General features: G+C 48.6%; 1 protein-coding gene and 1 long non-coding RNA gene across 4 annotated transcripts in view; one reads left to right on the plus strand and one right to left on the minus strand.

The window, feature by feature from the left end:
* Gaba-b-r3 (gamma-aminobutyric acid type B receptor subunit 3) overlaps positions 1-20,032 on the minus strand; it is a 231,004-nt gene that overhangs the window by 72,624 nt on the left and 138,348 nt on the right. For 2 of the 3 annotated variants that reach the window (XM_077702697.1, XM_077702696.1), the window contains exons 3-4: positions 5,422-5,592; positions 2,471-2,575 (exon numbers count right to left, since the gene is read on the minus strand). In XM_077702697.1, the coding sequence (XP_077558823.1) occupies positions 2,471-2,575; positions 5,422-5,592 (276 nt within the window). The remainder of the gene's footprint in view (positions 1-2,470; positions 2,576-5,421; positions 5,593-20,032) is intronic. The other variant, XM_077702698.1, reaches the window with a different exon arrangement.
* LOC144174180 (uncharacterized) overlaps positions 1-20,032 on the plus strand; it is a 155,306-nt gene that overhangs the window by 17,421 nt on the left and 117,853 nt on the right. The gene's annotated exons all lie outside the window — the stretch shown is intronic.

Here is a 20,032-nt window from a genome sequence, read left to right on the forward strand (position 1 = left end):
TTATCTCCATGGAAGAAGTTTCGCTATAAATGGGTTAATGAAAATTGAAAACAGAGTTAACGTCATTATCTCTCTACTTGACTTCACCAAAAAAAGAAATTGGATTCAAAACTGAACAAAAATTAATGATCGACAGAAGTATATTAAAAACTCAATTATGACATGAAAACAGTTGTCATATCCGTACTAAGCAATAATTTTAGTTTTCTTAGCGATACTTTTCCACAGGCAGCCAGCTGTTCTGATTTTTTGGGAAATTGAAGGGCAGTGCAACGCCAAGCAGCACGCCTGTCATTTTCTTTTGTGATGATGCGAGCCACCCTGCGCTTGCCTCTTTCTACATTTTGAACTGTCGCTGACTCAAGGTATTCTGGCGCAGTCTTTTTAAAATGCTCTGTGCTGAACCTATGTCTGTGGTGATTGCCGAAGCTAATCTTTAGAGCGGCAGCGACATCAGCAACAACAGAGTTGATGCCTCTAATGTCAGTTGCGGCGAAATGTACACGTCGAGACAAATTTGCGCGCATAGTCATTCAGTTCAATTCAATTCGATTGATTCAACATCTACACGATGTTTGGAGCACCGACAAAAAGCCTATAAAGACTTGACAGGGCCTGCGCCCCAAAGCATGGCAAATAGCGCGGTCAAAAGAACAAAACTAAAGTGTTGTTCAGTCATAGAATTGCTCTCGTGGCAGGCACAGTCCAGTCGCCTGGTCTTGGCTTCGCACGCACGTCTCTCTCAGACCGGTAAAATTTATACAGGTAATGTTTAATCACAAGCCAACTAATATAGTTTACGCCGAAAAAGCTAATAGGTCCACTTTTATAAACACGGTTTTTCTGTGAAATACAACGAAAATGTTCTGTAGTGAGCCACATAGCCCAAAATGAAGCAGTTTCTGGGACAGTAGTTCTCAAATGGGGGTCCGCGGACCCCAGGGGGTCCGCGAGAACATTTGAGGGGTCCGCGAGCCTGCCTCAAAACTTTTTCACCCGCCATTCTTTTCTCGATTTTTCCAGCACTTTCTTGCACTGAAAAAACGTGGCTTGGCCGCATTACAGGTACGCTTAAATTCTTCGTGTAGCACATATTTTAACATCTGCTTCTTTAACAACACGCCAGCTCTGAGAAAAAAAAATCAGACACAGAAAAGGCAGCTGTTTAGAAGTATTTTAGATTCAAGAGGAAATTGTTTGCCATTATGAGCCGCATTCTCATTAACGTCAAACAGAAAAGGCGGGCATTGGATAAATGTGTGGGCGACGTACGCTGCAAGTACAAATTGCTTGGAATTATGACACCGATCAACATATGCTTCATCGTGAGGTTCCCCCTCACATTCGCAAGCCTAAAAGGGCAGAGTAGGATGAGAAGCACTGCTCTGGGAGATTAAATGCCTTTCTGGATCCGGTGCGCGCGTTAGAAAATCCAGGGGGCCTAAATTATTTCGCAGCCTTACACCAAGCCGCGACGCTGACTCAGCTGTTGTTGGGTGCGCGAAGCTCCAAGTTCACTTTCATAAACTTCCTCTCACACGTCATCTCATCTTCCTCCTCCAACATGTGAGCACCCGCCCTCGCATACGCAAACTGAGGTATTCCTGAACCGCGCGACCAATGTCTTGAAAATTCATTTTCGTGCACCACTGCCGTTACAAGTGGTTTCAGCGTGTACGTCCGTCCCGTCACACAATGATGATTCCCAGTCCAAAAAGACAAGAAACATTTCTGTCGTTTTGTCGTATTTTTGCGTGTCGTACTGTCGTCTTGTCGTATTCTTGTCATGTCGCGATTCTGATGCGCTGTCTTGCGTGGTATTCCTGTGCTGATTTTGATGTTATGTGGTACCGAATTCCTGCCTTATCGTGATCCTGATGTTCCATCACGAGTTGCACATGGTCTGAATGTTATTGCCCATTATGACGAGTAGCGTAAGTAGCGTAAATGGTAGTTCTATTGTCACTAAAGAAATGTTTATCGTTGAGAAAATTGACTCTGTCCTTACGGCAGAAATTTGTGTCGTAACAACAGATGGCTTCGTCGCAGCAACATGATTTCTGTTTTCACAAAAAGTTTTTTTGTCGTACGACAGGAATTCTTGTTAGGTTTTTGCGGTATTCCTGTTGTGACTTTAGACTCGGTTCTCAGTGACATTTGGTTATGGTGGGGCACAGAACAGAAAAAAATAGCTCGTGTGCCGCGAAGCGCGGCCATGCGGTGGAGGTAGAAATATAGACGAACAAATTGCTGGTTCACTTCAATGCGCCCACCCCATTCTCCCAACCAATCCCAAACAAAATCAGGGAGGATCAGGAAGAGGGGCGAACAAACAAAAACAAGAGAGGGAAGAATGTATACAGGCACGCCTAAGAGAAGGCAAGGGATTGGGGCTTCGCGAAAGCAACGGGTGTAGAGCAACGCACAGCGGGTCTCGACGGCGACCACGACGAAGAAGGGCCGCGTTTACCTTCAGCTCCTGTATTTGCTCGAGGAAATCGTTGCGTGTGACGCTCTCCGAGGACGAGACGGCGATGTTGGCGCCGTCCAGCTGAGTCAGCAACTCGTTGATGGCCTGCGAACCAGAGGCGCGCAAAAGCACCGAGAGAGAGGGAAAAAAAAGGAGAGCACCGCTGTAGTACGCTGTTGGCACAGGGCTGAGTGAAACATCCAGTGCTGTGCCGAATCACTCGAGATCCTTCAGATCCTCCCTCACTGCATGACGGTTCTGGGTCTGGAAGCAGCAATGCAAGGGTCGCCACTCACTGGAGATCGGGCTGTACGAAGCACTGCACTTGTTCGTCTCATATCGAAGCATAAATATTTTTTTTTCTCTGAAGGCTGACCTAGCGGGATTTGGGGCAGTGTTTGAACTCGGCTAGCAGCGTACGTATTGTAACGGTTAGACTCCCCTCGTTTTCTCGCTATCGGAAATGAGAGATTAAGAAATATTCCTTAGTCACACGAAGTAGTTATCGCTACTTGCTATGCTTGCTCGCTTTCGTTCATCGTTGAGTGTCTCGGCAGCTTAGAGCAGGCAGTCGGAGAGAGCTCAACAATAGTGTTTCCAGGCACATGTTTCATGCTATGATCCGCCCTAGCGATGACAGTCTATTTAGAAGAGAACTGGGGCGACATTTGGTGCACTGGGTGCCGTCGGCCTGCGTACCTTATTTTTGCGTACACGTTTATTTTTGTGCTGTTTTCAAAATGAGTGGCTGCCAATTAGCTTAAGTCAAGACTCTTGGTTATAAAAATGCGTCAATTTCTGATTCGGTTCCTACACAGAAAAGGGGGATAATCTTATCTAACAGAAGGTGATAGAGGCGGTGAAAATGAAGCTTGCCGTGTTGTTTGTCAGAAGAAGTTGGCTGGAGCGTATCCCGCTTTTGACATCCGCACGGTGAATTTTCTTCTCAGCAAAGCTTTGAATTCCCTTCTAAACACTTACGCGTTTAAATCTGCATAATGTTTCAACTCACAAACAGGGCCACTTAGAATAAATTTTACGAGTGCGAAATAGCGTGGCTACGTCGATGAAGAGGATAACTCTTGCAAATCGAGGATACGTCGGCTCGGCTTTGCACCAATGAAGCCCAATGAAAAGCCTCCTGTCTGGCCCCACCTCTTACGAACTACCAAGTCGTCTTGAGGAAACCTTGATTTATGGCTGTGGCCGCATCCAAATCCGTAACTCGCAGAGGCATTATTCTGACCGATTCTGAGCCCCCTTCGCGGGGTTGTTTTCAATGCGCGCGGCTTAGTAAACTGCTTGGAACTCAGTATAGGTGACTGCCAAGTGTATTGTCTCGGCACTTGATATGCGATGCAAGCTCTTTATGGAGGTTTGTGCGAGCTTTTACACTTCTGAGCGCGGACTTTCTGAGGCGTTATAATGATTTCAATGGAGTAGCTCGCCCGGTTCTTTCTTTGAAGCTTCAAGATCAGCAAGGTAGAAGGAATAAAAAAAATTGTGTATTGTCCCACCATCCTTTTTCTTTGTTCCCCTGTAACGCTTGGGCAGTTGCGTGCAGTTATTGTTTACAAACTACTAGCCTTCTTAAGGTTTTGTTCCACGCTGTGGGGTAGCGCACGGAATACCCGGGAGGTTTAATTAAAGACGGCACTCCTTAGGAACCATTTAAAAAGTTTACTGGTCGGGCTGCGTTCAGGCTAATCACTCAATTCCAGCTTCCAAAATATAATTTGATATTCGCAGACTACGAAGCAGCTCATTGTGCTGAACGTAGCCGCAAAACTCGGAGAATGCTCTCCGGAAAAAAAAAATAATAAAGGCCGCCGTGTCTCTGCTAGCAACGCCCATAACGACTTTGAAATGCAAAATTAGTGTCACGTTCACCTGTTTTGAAAGGACTGTAATTACATGACATAGTGATGACTCAGCACATTTGATTTACCACTCCTGTCAGACTCGTTACATACTTCCCATAAACAACCTAATCAACCGCCATAAACCATCCTCACCACTTCTTAAGTTTTTTATTCCACAACCGCCCTCTTGCGTTCACATTCATTCCTGCATGTTGTTCTTTCGGGGGCAGGGATATCGTTGAAAACTCGTCACCACTTGACGCAATCATACCTGTTTTACGTTAATAAAGGACGTTTTAATTGCACTAATTACCGTAGTAAGTAATACTGACGAATCACGATTCACTGAATTTCAACTTATGACATATAAGGTGCCACGACAGAATAGCTTTTATCGCCCGTGAGTATCACTACTCAATCTTAACGCCTCTAGGATGCGCTATGCTTCTACGTTGCCGATGTCGGTGTCACGGACATTAAAGGGACCCTGAAACACATTTTTTCAAATTTTTTTGAAGTCTTAAATGCTTGCAGAACGTAGACATTTAACACACCCAGTACTTAGATTGGTGGGTCGCGAAGTACCTTAGCCAAAAATTACTGCATTATGCCCATCAGATAACTTGTAAACTAGCTCCAAAGATTTGTCTTTCTTTCCCGGTCTTGACGTTCTTTGAAGGCTCGAATTACGTCACTAAGGACATGTAGCGGCTGTTGGCCGGTATTCCTTCAGTTGCAGCAGTGAACGCTTTTCGATAGCAACTTAAAAAAAGTCACAAAAAACGAGGCAGAAATGAAAGACGTATATGGGGCGACGAGCAAATCACGTAGTGCCGCTCCATGCTGGCGATAACTACAGCTTTCGTAGTAGCTCCAGACGCGAAAGAAAGAGTGAAAGCGCTTATCGAAAGTGTTGCAGGGTCCCTTTAACGGTGAAAGTAATGCTGCTCGTCGTGAGATGGTGAACGAGAGTTGTCCAATTCCAGCGGCTCCAAAACCTCCGGCACTGGTTGCCAGAATGCCGAGAGGTTTCCGCCCCACGCTTACAAGCTCAACGCAGCCTCGTAGGCGCCACCGCGGGCGACTCACCAGTGCGTACAGCTCGTCGTCCTCGTGCAGCGTGGCGACGGCGTCCCAGCGGAAGCGCTTGAGGAAGGCCACGCGGGCGGCGTTGTGCGACGAGTCCGGCGCCACGGTGCGGAAGAAGAGCGGGAACCCCGCGCGGTCGCTCAGCACCGAGCTCAGGCTGCCGAACGAGATCTGCACCGCCCGGCAACAGAACGAGCGCTTGGCTTCTCCCGTCACCTCACCGTGTCAGGAACACCAATGGCGGCAGACGGGGAAAGATAAAGAACGCCGCAGCGTGTCTGTCCCGATGGAAGTGAGGACGTGTGACACCGCGTAATTTCGACCGCCATCTTTTATCAAGGTCCGCGACATGTACACGCTTCATTCGGTACGTTGGCGTGTACCTGGGCTCGTATAAACTGAATTTCCAATAAGCGACTGCGTGGTAACTGCACAACGCTTTATTTATCTAAGGCATTGTATCTCTTTGTATTACAGTCATAGTCCTCTTCAGTGTGTTCTTTTAGAACTCAAGCGCACTACACAGGCACTGAATATGACTTTTCAACAATCCTTCTGCTTTCTCTCTCTTTTCCCAATCGGGGTTTCTTGCCTCCTTCTCATTCAAACCTATGAATTAATAAACCATGGATGTATCAGGGTTACTTTCTACGTGGTAGATGCATGTCATATTTGTTTGCAGAATACAATTTGTGCCTCCCCAAGAAGCTGAAATCTTGCCAAAACAAACTGCTGGCTTATGTCGACTTCCTAAAAAAATTACGCCCACCTCACCTCGCGGGAACCCTGGTGTGATGCAACGCATCTCATGGGGGGTTCCATTGGCGTTTTCCATCGTATTGATTACGCTTATATAGCAGGGATTCTCACGCGAAGGGGAGGTGGGCGTAATTTGCCATTTTCACCATGCAATGCACATGCAGTACACGTATGCTCAGGTACGGCCTTTACTGCAGACGAGAATGAGTGCCTTGTGGTCCGTAAAGTGCACAGTTAGGGGCTCGACGATTGCATCAAGCAGTCGTCGAGTATTGCGAGAGTGCAAGCGTAACGCGGACGACCGTCGACTGAGACCGTCGGAGCGCGGCATGCCGCTTTATAGTCACAGCGCCATAAGGAGAGGAGAGCACGGAGAGAGAGAGTACTGCCCATGCGCAGCGCGCGCAGCGCCGAGCGCAGCGCCGCCCACCGGCGCCTAGCAACGGAGTGAGAGCGCGCTGCGCCAACCCGCAGCTGTTTGGGAGAGAGTGTTCGCTATCGGAGAGAGGAGAGGAGGAGAGGCGCAGCTGTGCGGACAACGCCGGACAGACGCAGGAAGGACAGAGGGGCGAGCATGAGATGCGTTGCATCTAAAATTGTCCTTGGCCACGTGGTGAGGACATCACAGCAGAGATTAAGCGTTGCTAATGCCCACCCTGTCATTTAATTCCTCTCAATTACCAGTGCCGGACAAAAAAAAAACGACCATCGTTAATTGTGTCCGTATTATTTCCAAATTTGTGGTGTTTACGGCTCACCTAGTATCCTCGTAAAATCCAACGTCGTGCTTCACGACAAAGGCAAGTGAATCTTAACCCTTCCTTCCAAGATTTTGGAGGGCGTTCCACAGCCAGAGAAGCCTGTCAGAGCATTTTTTCCACTGACCGATATACTTGGCAGATACCTTCATCGACTCCTGAGTCTCCGCTCGGACAAGCACCTTTTCAAGTCGCACGATAGGCTCGAATATGTGTTGGTCATTTCGGACGTCTTATAGAATCCGGCTCGCAGGGTTTCATTAGCCGAAGTGGTAGCGTATAGAGCCATGGCTGACATTTCTCCCAACGGCCATCATCAGTGCACAAACGCAAAGTTATATGTCGAGCCCTGTCTGCGCGTGAAAGCTGGCACGAGAGACACTTCAAACGCACTTTGGTGGAGGCCTCGAGGTTCAACTTAGCAGGTGAAAAATGGGCGTTGGTTTGTTCCATCTGCACAGACGGACGTATTTATTACCGCCTGCAACGTTTTCAGTGACGTTGATAAAGTTTCGTGAGCGTGTGCTAAGATGATGATGATACAAATGTGTGCGAACAATTCGAACGCATAAATCAGGGAGTAGAGTGTCTCACGCATCACTTCAGTTTCACTGAAGTTCACTTCGACTTGATTATGAGTGTTAAACCCGTGCCACACGTACACGAAAAATGACATTAGGTGTTCAAGGCCTTAATGGGGCAATGAAGAAAATACACAAGTTTGGTTCATTCGAAAGATTACCTCGTTAGAATCATACTGACACCACGTTTAACACACACTTCGCTAAATGAGCTACATAATTAGGAAAAAAAAGGGAATGGCCATGCGACCCACTAGCTCATTTCCCGAACCTATGATAACATACCAGCCAGCTCTGCGATTGGCGGAGGCCGGCAGAAGCGAACGCAAATTAGGCAGAGCTTATAAGCTTGCCGAACGAGCTATTTGCACTTAAATTTACGGCACATTCTTTTTATAGCAGCAAGAATGGAGGATAAATTGTGGAAGTTACGGAGGCACACGTAAGCATTTAAGTGCCCATGCGTACTGTTGTTGGTACTGCGCGCACTATGCGTGTTTTAGCTGCACAGAAGCCCGCCGCTTTCGAGTTGTCTTACACGCACTGGCCGATTGGCGTAAGCGACGTTGTCTTACGTGACCATGTTTGTCGAGGATATTCCATGTTTCACGAAACGATTACTTTCTACAGTAACAAAAACAAGCCGGGTGCAAAGACCGTCAAAAAACAAAGCAACGGCAGACAACGGTCCGCGCATGAGTATGGTAGTGCCATCTGGGAAGACTGACGGCAAGCAGCGCTGCTGGCGAATCACGCAGTGCAAGTTCTGTAATGCGTGCTTATGACTTCATTGCTGACGTTCCGGAAACGCACGATTTGGCGGGATAATCAAAATTTTAACCTAAATTGATTAATTTCTCAGTGAATACGGCATTATTTGCTGCCGGACAAGCGCTAGGAGCACTACAAAACACGAAATCGTTCGAATAAAACAAAAACCTGTATTTTGTCCGCATGGCCCCTTTAAGATACCGAATGGCATCATTTTGGCCGGCCGTGCTACACGAAAAAACGCAAAGGCATTGAATGTGTGAGGCATGATGATGATAATGACCAAAAAGAGAAACTAACTCGTATTTTAGAAGCTTTTAACGTAGAGAAAAACGCCTTACAAGGGTTAAGAACGTTTTTTGTGACAGAAAACGTTGTCCGAAATAGTGTTTTCTAAAAAATGGTATGGCTTCAGCAGCTGCCGTCGCCTGCCAGTGGTAGTCAAAACCCAAGAAATTCAACACGATGTTTTGCCTTTTGCCGCTGTTTTAGTGAACTTCATCTTCTTGAGAACTTCGCCACCAAGAGTGCACAAACAATCGTCTTATTTCGAAGTTCAGCTACGTTTCCGCGTCAGCACTCGGGTTCTGGGAGTTTCGTTGGTTTCATTTGGTGCTGACAGCGTTCGAGAGTAGGCAGACTTAATGCGTTCGTGAAGGCGAATGACTTGTGCGGAACTCCTTCAACGAAAAATGACATTAGAGCGAATGGCATTAAATTTTTGCGTGTAGAAGTGAATTGATGGCATTAGAGCTTAAGGCATTCAGCACTTAATGTCATTTTTCGTGTTACGCGTGGCACGGATATTACATTCAGTCTACAAGACTCAGTTAAGCGCTGTTATATGGCTGGGCGCGAGGAGAAAATGAATGTGTTTGAGGAAACCTAATCAAGTTTCCGCCGCGTTCGGGACAACTGCGTTTAAACATAAAACGAATCAAACACGGAGCAAATACGTTCCGCGGGAAACCGTAACTGTTTTGCACAATGCTTCCCTCTAACGCGCAGGTTTGGTTAAAAAGTCTAAAAAAATAAGAAGTAATAATTTTCAAATTAATGCAAGAACGCATGAATGGCTTTTCTTTCGATGTGTCCATACTGTTTCCTAGCTGAGTGCGAGTAAGAAAAAACAGCAAGCAAGATACGCCCTCAAAGCTCGCGTTCAGCGATGCAAAAACTTCGTCGGGGGTCACGGCCCGCCGGAAACTAATTAGAGACTTTTTTTGAGTCGACCGCTCTGCCGGATCCAGTGACAACTTAAGCTTGAGTGCTTGATTCCGCCGGCTTGCTGGGTGATGATTAAATAATTCCAAAGCGCTGGAACAGATCGAGGAAGGAAGACGCGAAGTATGCAGGCGTGACCGGAATAATGATTACACTGGCTGCACCTGTTGAGGCAGGCAGTGGCGGGTATAGGCAGAGGGTAGCGGTCCACCGGGGGTCACCGACACGTGTAACGCTTCCGGGTGTATCTAGAAAGCTGCCCAATTATCACCACGGCTGTGCCGTATGCCGTTGTAGTATATACAATAGACTGGCGATAATTCAAACTCTGATAATTCCTTCTTTCGGTTAATTCAAACAAAATTCAAATTTTTGGTTGGCCCGCTATCCTTTCAATGTATTTAAAAGCCGCGTTATTCAAACTCCGTCATTCAGTTAATTCGTTCTTTTTCCGTGTCAATATTGGAAAATATTTGCTGCTTTCCCGCAACTATACGAAAATTTGCGTTCTTATATAATCATAACAGTGGAAAAACGAAAAATAAGCGCCTCAAGCCTTCAAGGAAAAGGACGTTGCTAGTAAACAAACGTTTGAAACTAAGCACAAGTAAGGCAGACCGTGACGTTTCTCAACTTTCTAGCCTTATTTGCCGTTTTCACGATTCGAATTACAAACCAAAACAACGAACAGGCCTCAAAAAATATCTAAACATGATTGACTGTCTACACTTATCGAAGCGGTCAAAACCATACGGGCCACTGTCGCAAAAACAAAAAGAAAAACGCACAATCATGCATTCGCGTGTCGCGTGTCAGCAAAAAAAAAGAAAAAAAGAAGAAAAGCGACACGGTGGTTACGAAAGTGACGCGCACGACATTCGGCTTGTGGACCTTACACCTCTGGTTTCTGTTTATTTTGTGCAGTTAGGGTTTAAAAACGCTAAGAAAATCTTAAAAATCTGATTAAAATCAATGCCTAATCATAATGTATGCTGTCACTTTGCCCAGAGTCATATATATGAGAACTTCGGATAATTCAAACAAAATCCTGGGGCCCCTTCGAGTTTCAATTATCGCGAGTCGACTGTATTTAAGTCGCTGCTCAAAACACGTCGCGGTAGCTCCGTGGAAAAGGCGTTCTGCCGCTGAGCCCAAGGACGCGGGTTCGATTTCGATCGGGGGGGCTGCTTTTCAAGTGGAAGTGTAAAGCGCAAACGCCCGTGTGTCAAGTTTTCAGCGCAAGTAAGATATTCCCATGTGGTCTAAATTGACCCTGAGCCATCCACAACGGCGTGCCTCATAGGCCAGGTGTAGCTTCGGCGCGTTCAACCCTTAAATTCACATTTTTCCTGCTCAAACTTAAAAAAAAAAAATCACGCATCTCCACGAAGTGAATCATGACGAGTGGTCGAAGCACTGGGGATCGTTCTTACCGTAAATCACCCGTGAGAGTGCTTACTGCTGCTAAAACAATTTTCAATACAATCCAACCTAATCCAAATCCAATACCATCCAAGCCAATGCTCCTCGCGCATGCGCAGCACGGCTCTCCAGGAGCGCTCTCCATCTCTCTCTCTCTCTCTCTCTCTCTCTCTCTCTCTCTCTCTCTCTCTCTCTCTCTCTCTCTCTCTCTCTCTCTAACAGTTTGTGAACCTTTTATTTTGTTCTTGTTAACCTTTTGTGAACCTTTTGTTCACCGATATGTTTCGATTTACACGGTGCTGTGCCGTGAGCACGGACGCCGGACGCCGGACGGCGAAGCCTCGGCCTTAAGGTGCTTCGCCCCGAAAACGAAGGTGTCGTAGATTTAATGGCTATTTCAAAATCGCGATACTGCTTAGAAGTCAGACAAGACGTGAGGTATAAGTCGTCTTGTAACGCAGGAAATTTACGCTCGTGATTAGATGAGTGAAATTTTAAAATTTGCAAAAATTATAAGTTGTGAAGTAAGAAAGACTGAGGTCATGCAGTTGAACGAACCAGAAGCATTTACGCGCTTAATCCTCTTTCTTTTGACAAGGTCATCCTTTTTGATACACTCTGTGTAAGCCTTTAAAAAAAATTCTTCTCGTAAATAAGCACCAAAGTATAAGCGAAATATTATAAAAAATTGGCTGCGTACCTGCTCCTTTCGTTGCAACTGTCGTCAAAAGACGATAGTCTTTGTAGACATTTGCCAAGGAAATGCCCCCCCCCCTTTGCTTTCCCGCTCACCTCTCATGCTGTTCCTGTTCCGTCGCGCTCATCCCAAGGTAAGCACACTAAAGGTTTGCTCAAGGTGATTTGAATTTACCGGGTTCCACTGCTACAGGCGGCGTTCCTCGATGCCAGCGCTGCAGTACGGCGGAGACGCGCGTGAATGGAGGCGGCCGACTTCAAGGTTTATAGAACCGCGTTGCCGGGCTCCACGTGCGTTCCAAGCAGGACGTGGAATCTAGTTAGTGGAACCTTTCGTTGCTGTTGCCGCGTGATTTTTCATATGCCGCCAGGAGGCGGCCGTTTTCTACAGCAAATCTATAGGTTAGCAAATCTGAAGGTTAGCTGGGAGTAGGGCAAGCAAACGTAATAAAACAGGCTGACAACCGACGCCCCGATTCAAAGGGAAAGCCACTAATCATCATCATCATCATCATCATCATCATCATCATCATCATATGTAGAATATCATTTGCTATCGAAATACCAAGCATCCAGGCATTTTTTAATAAAGGAACACTGTAAATATCCCCTGTGTAGTAATTTACTGTCTTATATTTCCGTAATGTCTTGTTCTTGTTCAACAAAGTTGACAAGTATGAACATATAAACCGGGCTCAAACGTTTACATTTGGCTGTGAATATAAGACTATTGCGCAGGCATTGTTTTACTTTGGCCGGGTGGCTGAATCGAGTTACAGACATACAGACGGACAGACATACATACAGACTGACCAAATTTAATTTCTGGGTTTAAGTAGCCCAAGAGAGACTATCGTCTCTAAAAATAAAAAAAAAAAAGGCTTCGATCTCACAATTCTGGAATACGGCTTCACGCCGGCCAGCAGATGAATTCGATCTGGGCGTGAACGGGAGAAGTGGCGGGGCGACCGAGTCCGCGGCTTCGAGCAGGGCCGCAGGAAACGGACTACTCCGAGCAATCTCTATCAGCAGGCGACGCCATTGACCTCAAGCGCCCTACAAGCGCTCGAGGCCTCTCAACCGTCTGACATCAAAAACCTCTGACGTCAAAGCCACGATCCGTGCTTCTTGTCCCCTTTTCAAAAAGACCGCGGGAAAGAGCGCGCGAGTCGGGATTTCGGTCTTTTGCGATTCTCCACGTCTGCATCACTTCAAAGTGCGTGCCTGTACGTCTGTTTGAGCGCGCGCGACCGAGTGTCCGTCTATGTTTGCGCGTTGGTTTCCGAGTGCTGTAGAGCCGGCCCCTGTCGGAGCCTGTGGCTCGCTTATATGCGTGGAGGAAGAGAAGTAATTCTCGAGCCATCCACCTGCCGAGCCCGCCTACAGGTGTACAGAGCCCGAGTGCGGCAGTCTCTTTCTTTGACTTCCGAGTGTCTATACACACTTGAGGCGAATCCAGAGCGCGCCACGCGCTCCCAAGGGTCCTGGCTGCTCTGCAATTATAATGTAATGGTAGAGGAGTTGGATGGGTGTGAAGGGGCTCGCTCTCTTTCCTTTCTCTCTCTACTCTCTCTCTCTCGCTCTCTCTCTCGACTACCAGTCGCCTCTCCCAAGGGCGAGCGGCAGTATTGCGAATAACTTTCTTTGTATGTTTCAGCTTTCGCGCTCCTTTCAGGTCCTTCTTCGAGTGCGCGAATGCGCTCGGCGGTCGCCAAACTTTGTGGAACTTCGTTGTGGTTTACTTGTATTCGCGTCGACCGCAGCAGCTAATTATGTGCTGCCTGAGGGAGAAGCGGGACGATTTGGCGCCAGCGTCGAAACAGTAATGAAGGAGCTTGCGTTCACCCGTTCAACGCCTCTAGGTTCAGCGATCTTGAAATGTACTGAAACCGAGCTAACCTTCTATTTTTTTTTCTTTGCGTTGTAGAATTTGAAAAAAAAACTCGTATAAGCCCATTTGTAGTAGTTTCAACATCATGGATAGGTGATAGTACAGTGCGCCAAATTCCTGAAATTCTGATTGAGGACTGCACCGGAGGCGCACTTCTTCTCATAGACGATAGTCTTCCTTGGGCTAGGAAAACAGGTGAATTCTGGTTGTTTGAGTTCGAAAGAGCTACCACCCACTGCTCTTGTGCCTCCTGTAATGTTGTACTGCCTAGTAATTCATCCGTACATTCCCATTAAATGTGGTATACTGTGGGCTTACCTCCGCAACTGTGGCAATCAATTCTGTCTTGATGCTACGGATATACGTGGATAAGTTTGGATTTGTATAGGTGCTCGTTTGAATTCTTCCGCATTATATGTCTTTTTCTGCGCTAAGTTTTTTTTGGGGGGAGGTGGGGTGGGTGGCAAGTATTGGCGTCTTTCAGCTCTAAGTGCCTCGAGTTTTCCGATGTATTGGTGAGGGAGTGGGGTGGAGCCGAACGTGTTGATATTCACACCTGATTCGATAACATAAGAGTCGTGATCCGCCGCCTCGTTCACCTCTAGCCCTTTATGTCTCGAGGTCTATACTTTTACGCTTTCGAGGTCAATTGTGACCGGCGTTTGCGTGGACATTAGCCACCATTCTCGGTATTTTTCCATTGGTGTTCTTGGCATGCAAATTTCGAGTCCGCTTCTTTGTGGGCTATTGTTACGGCGATGTCGGCGATGCTATTGCTGCTTGCGGTTTGTGTTTTAAAGACGATAGTCTTGTATATTGTGTGCGACGGTCCCCACCTGACGGGTTCCGCTGAGTGCCCTCACCGCTACCAACCTCGCCGGCAGCCGCTTACGTACGCACAGGCGGCCAACTCCAAGGCAGCTTCCGCCACCAAGGAGGAGGACTTTCCGCCTCTCCTGAACAAGCTCCCCTCCAAGACTGCTGGCATGCACAACGCCACGAAGCAAGACGCTGCCAAGAAACATCACCAGGTGAGCTGCACACGCTCGTTGCCCAGTAGCGCTCCGTCTAAACCTCCATTCGTCCCCCACAACGGCGACCCTCACTTAGAACTTATTAAGGAGCTGGGTGCCATTCGTGCAGAGGTAGCTACCCTCAGGCAGGAGAACGCGGCTCTCAAACGCGAACTTCAACTCGCGAAAAAGCAACCTTCTCCCACGTCTCCTCCACAGAATGAGCCCATACAAATGGATATACAGTCGTCTTCCACCTCGCAATCCCCTGAAACCACCGACCCCGCCGCGCCTCCCCCGCCCAAACGCAAGGCTGTCTCAACCGGCGACCCGACCGGCAACTCGCCCTGCGCTTCCACGCGGGATGAAAAGCTAGGAATTCTGGAAATAATCGCTAGCCACAGAGAGGAATACCTACAACTCCGCAACGTCCTCCTACAGAATCAGACGGCCCTTCAGTCTACCATTGAGATGATGCGCCTCGAACTCCGCAACTTCATTGTGTCTCAGGCCGTAGCTCACAATACCCCCCTCCCCCCGCGGACGAGGACGATGTCTAAACGCCGTAGCCCATTGGTTGTGCGGCAGTGGAATTTCCGAGGGTTTACCCGCAAGCGACACAACCTTCAACAACTAATTTCGACAGAAGCTACTCCTCCCGCCCTCATCGCTATCCAAGAACCGGGTAAACACATTAAATTAACAGGCTATCAATCCTTTCATACTCCCAACAACCCGTACACAGCGGTGCTTGTTCAGCGCAACATTCCTGCGGACCATCAAGTATTCGACAGCATCTCTATTCCGCATGATTTAGTCGTCCTGTATCCGCCGAAGCGCACTGCCTCTAGGCTATATGTCCTCAATGTCTATAGCAGCCCCGAAGCACACACGCATAACTTCAGCAACTTACTTACGCTGACCAGGCGAGCGGCTGCTCACCACCCCCTCATTATACTTGGAGATTTTAACGCCCCGCTTACAACCTGGGGTTACACGCGTACAACCAAGAAAGGGAGGGTGCTCTGGGAGTTGGTGCAGGCGCGAAGGCTATCAGTCGAATTTGATCCCACCGTCCCCACTCGGATCGGCAACAGTGCCCAAACCGATACCTCCCCCGACCTGACGCTCTCGCACCGAGTCAAAGAACTGAAATGGCACTGCACTCCTCACACTTTGGGCAGTGAACATTTTATTATTCACTCCACTCTCCAGCTTGATACATCACTCGCCCCACGGTTACGGCAGACCCACATCACCGACTGGCCAGCATTCAGGGAGACCTGTCAGGGGCAGGAGCCACCCGATGATGATATGTCGGTTCAGAGTTGGCTTAGTCGCCTTATAGATATTAAGAAAACTCACGACCTCTCTTTGGCTGAAGGAATGACCCGGACATTCCTTCAGAAACAGTCGACACGCGTTTGCAACATCTATGGGAGGCTTACACAAGCCACCTAATGCGATGGTGCCGACAAATACACAATCTCCGTCTACGACTAAAACTAGCCCGCCTCAGTAAAACGATTGAGACTTACACAGCCGAACCTAGCACAGGGTACTCAGGAGCCCCTCCTTGCCTACGGGGCTCTGAAAACTCAAACCAGGACCGCGCAATCACGGTTTCGGAGGTTCGCACCGCATAAATCAAAATTCGCCCGGGTTTGGGACCTGGGGAAGACGGTGTTACTAACAAGCTCCTTCGCAACCTGGATGATCAATCTATCGAGGTGTTAACGAGCTATAACAATCATCACTGGGAAGCCGGTATCCCTCCCCCCGAATGGAAGCACGCAAAGGTCTCGCTCATTCCTAAACCCGGAAAGACTCTCGACCTTGCGCATCTCCGGCCCATCTCCCTCACCTCTTGTGTGGGAAATGCCCTTGAAAATGTCATTCACACACGCTTGGTACAGCATCTCACCCACACAAGACAATTACCCCACACCATCTTCGGCCTTCGGGCCGGACTCTCCACTCAGGACGTTCACCTCCAACTAAAGCACGAAATTATAACTCCCCAGTCTCGTGTACACTCTGCAGCGATACTCGCCCTCGATTTGCGAAAGTCTTTCGACCGAATTTCACAGAAAGCCATTCTGCAAAACCTGACAGCCCTAGCCACGGGGCTCGTACTTACAATTACATTCGCGATTTCCTTACCGATCGCACTGCAGTCCTTCAGATCAATGACCTACGCACTGACATATAACACCTACCCTCAATAGGCACCCCACAGGGCGCTGTCCTGTCGCCACTGTTATTCAATATAGCGATGATTAATCTCCCCCAGCAGTTGAATAACATACTATGCTTTCATCACAGTCTTTATGCCGACGACATCACCTTGTGGACGACCGGGGGCAGTGATGGGCACATTGAGGATACCCTTCAACAGGGAGCAGATGTCGTCGCTGCCTACGCTCGTGGCATTGGACTTGAAGGCTCACCGGAAAAAAAAAAAAAAAAAAAAAACGGAGCTACTAATCCTTCCTGCTAAACGTACCAGCAGAGACACTTCTCTTCCGGACATTACAATCCGAGTTCACGAACAACCCGTTTCCCAGGTGCAATGCTTGAAGATCTTAGGCCTATACGTACAGAGAAACCGTGCTAACACAACGTTCATAGCATGCCTCACTTCCCAGGTCAATCAAACTATCAATCTCATACCCGACATCAGGGGCTCAAAGAGGCAGAGCGCCTTCGGCTGATACAGGCTTTCATTATTAGTTCATTATCATTATCATTTCATTATCACTTACTCTCTTCCCTACTTACTCCCTTCGCCCACGGAATTAGCTAAAATTAATTGTCCAATTAGGAAAATTTATAAAACAGCGATGCAGGTACCTCAGAGCACATCCACTACCCGCCTTGAATCACTTGGGGTCTTTAACATCGCCGAAGAGTTGATTGAGGCGCATCTCTTGAGTCAGTCAGCTCACTCGTATCACAGCCACGCTCTCAGGCAGGATGTTTCTCCGACGGCTGCGCCTTGACAACACATTCCTTATTGACGCGCCCATTCCCCTTCCAAGCCCCATTCGTGAGCTACTGACGGTGAGACCCATACCACGCAATATGCACCCGACGTTTCATCCAGCGCGAAGGGAGCACAGGGCGAGGACGTTAACCAAGCGGTACTCAATCACCCCCTCCACTGTCTACGTTGACGCTGCGAGATACAGGAGCCGTGAAGCTTATGCGGTAGCGGTCATTAATGGCCCTGACGCCCCTCCGCTTGCTTCCCTTACTCTGCACACTCACTCCCAGGCGACCGCGGAAGAAGCGGCAGTAGCCCTAGCCTTCACCCTCAGGCCGCCCCCCTCCATGGTAATCTCCTGCAGATTCCAAAACGGCCGTTCAAAATTTCTCCAAAAGGAATGATCTCGCATTTGGCCCTCAAAATCCTTCTTCAAAATTCTTTGGGGATCACATGGACTCGGCTCATCACGGCTCATCACATGGACTCCGGCCCAGACGGGTGGGGGGGGGGGGGGGGGGGGGGGGAACGAGGCAGCACACAGGGATGCTCGAGAGCTCACCGTCCGAGCTAGTCCTGGCCTTGAGCCCTTCCATGGAGCCCTATCAGCCCGCGACAGACTTGTTACCTTCCACGACATAACCTCGCACTACCGCCTCTCCCGCCGCCAACTACCCCCAGCCGCTCCGACCTTCTCCAATGAAGAGGAACGCCTATGGCGACTCACCCAGACACACGCACTCCCCTGCCGATATCGACTTCACCTTATCTACCCTTCTTTGTACCCCACCCCTTTGTGCCCCGACTGCGGGTCCCTCGATACCCAAGACCACTGCATGTGGCAGTGACCCCAAAACCCATTCCCCCCTTTCACAGACGGAGAGCACTGGGCGAAGGCGTTGTGCAGCTCGGACCGTGAGGTCCAGGCTAACGTCATCCAGCGAGCTGCAATATTCACCGGCCGGTTACCACGGCCGGTCACCCGCCACCCAGACTAGCCCCATGGGGCTCAAATAAAGTTTTCTCTCTCACTCTCTCACTCTCTCTCTCTCTCTCTCTTGGGCTACTTAAACGCAGAACGGTTGGTCTGTCTGTCTGTCTGTCTGTCTGTCTCTCTGTGACCCGATTCAGCCACCCGGCCAAAGCGAAACGAATGCTGGGCAAGAGTCTTATATACTCACAGCCAAATCTAAACGTCGAAGTCCGGGGTCAATGTTCATACTTGTCAACATTGTTGAACAAGAACAAAACATTACGCAAATATAAGGCAGAAAATCAATACATAAGTGCTATTTGCAGTGTTCCTTTATTAAACAATTAACAGGAGCTTGGTTTTTGCGATAGCAAATGAAATACTACATCAACGGCAGAAAACGTCACCTGCTGTTGCCAGCGCTACCTCCTGGTGGCATTTAAGAAATCAAACGGCATAGCAACGTCAGGTTCCAATAGATGTGATCCACGTTTCGCTTGGAACGCTCGTGGAGTAGGGCAACGCGGTTCTATAAACGTTGTAGTAGGGTGCCTCAAATCACGCGCGTCTCCGCCGTACGGCAGCGCTGGCATCGGGACACCCGACTTGGAGCAGTGGAACGCGGTAAATTTAAATTGACTTGAGCAAACCTCTAGCGTGTTATCTTGGGAGGAACGAGACGGGAGAGGAACAGGATGAGAGGTGAGCGGGAAAGAGAAGGGAGGCCTTTACTTAGCAGGGTCGCCAGTCGACTATCGTCTTTCGGCGACATTTGCAACGAAAGCAGCACGTACGCGGCCAATTTTTTATTGTGAAACTGTTAAAAACTTTCCAGTTTACGTCGACTATGACTGGCGCTGCGTGTTTCCCGTTAGTGTACGTTGAAGCATCTACACAGAATAAAGCCCAAAGAAATGCACAGCAACGAAGATACTTCGTCACGGAAGCCGTCGGTCCGGCGGGACAGCGTGATTGCGCGGTGGGGAAGCAGAATCTCACTACGGGAGTGCCGCGTGCAGCAGGAAAACAAAAAAAGGAGAGGCCAACAGACTGGCCTCATCCCGCGGCGCAGCAGCCACCAGCTAGGAAGCCGCTCGGTGATGCGCACCGCCGCACTCCCTGCCGGCGATGCGGCCGCTTTGGCTCCATTGCGGCGCCCACAGTACCGGCATGTCCGTTGGGCACCACGTCAGTGCCGGAGCGTTCAGTAGGACATTAATGCTATTGTATCCACAGCCAATGATGCGCGCTTAAGTGTATTTGGACATTTAGGGCAATAGCGTTTACATATCATGTCTTTCAAAAATCCGCCGTCAGCGTCTGGAGTTGTGCGTACGGTGGTACCTAAATTCCCGCCGTATGAAACGCCGGCGTACACCAATCTACAATTATCCTGTACACTGTCAAGGTTATTGTCCAGTGACGTCGATCGCGGCCGTCAGAGGCTCACGGCCGGCTCATCACTTCCCATTGGCAGCCAATGACGATGGCAGCAGCCGTCAGCAGCTCATAACCGGTGCATATGGACGTAATTATA

The sequence above is a fragment of the Haemaphysalis longicornis genome, unplaced genomic scaffold (genome assembly GCF_048455015.1).
Source record: "Haemaphysalis longicornis isolate Haplotype H1 unplaced genomic scaffold, Haemaphysalis longicornis Haplotype H1 scaffold_3, whole genome shotgun sequence".
Classification (NCBI taxonomy): Eukaryota; Metazoa; Arthropoda; class Arachnida; order Ixodida; family Ixodidae; genus Haemaphysalis; species Haemaphysalis longicornis.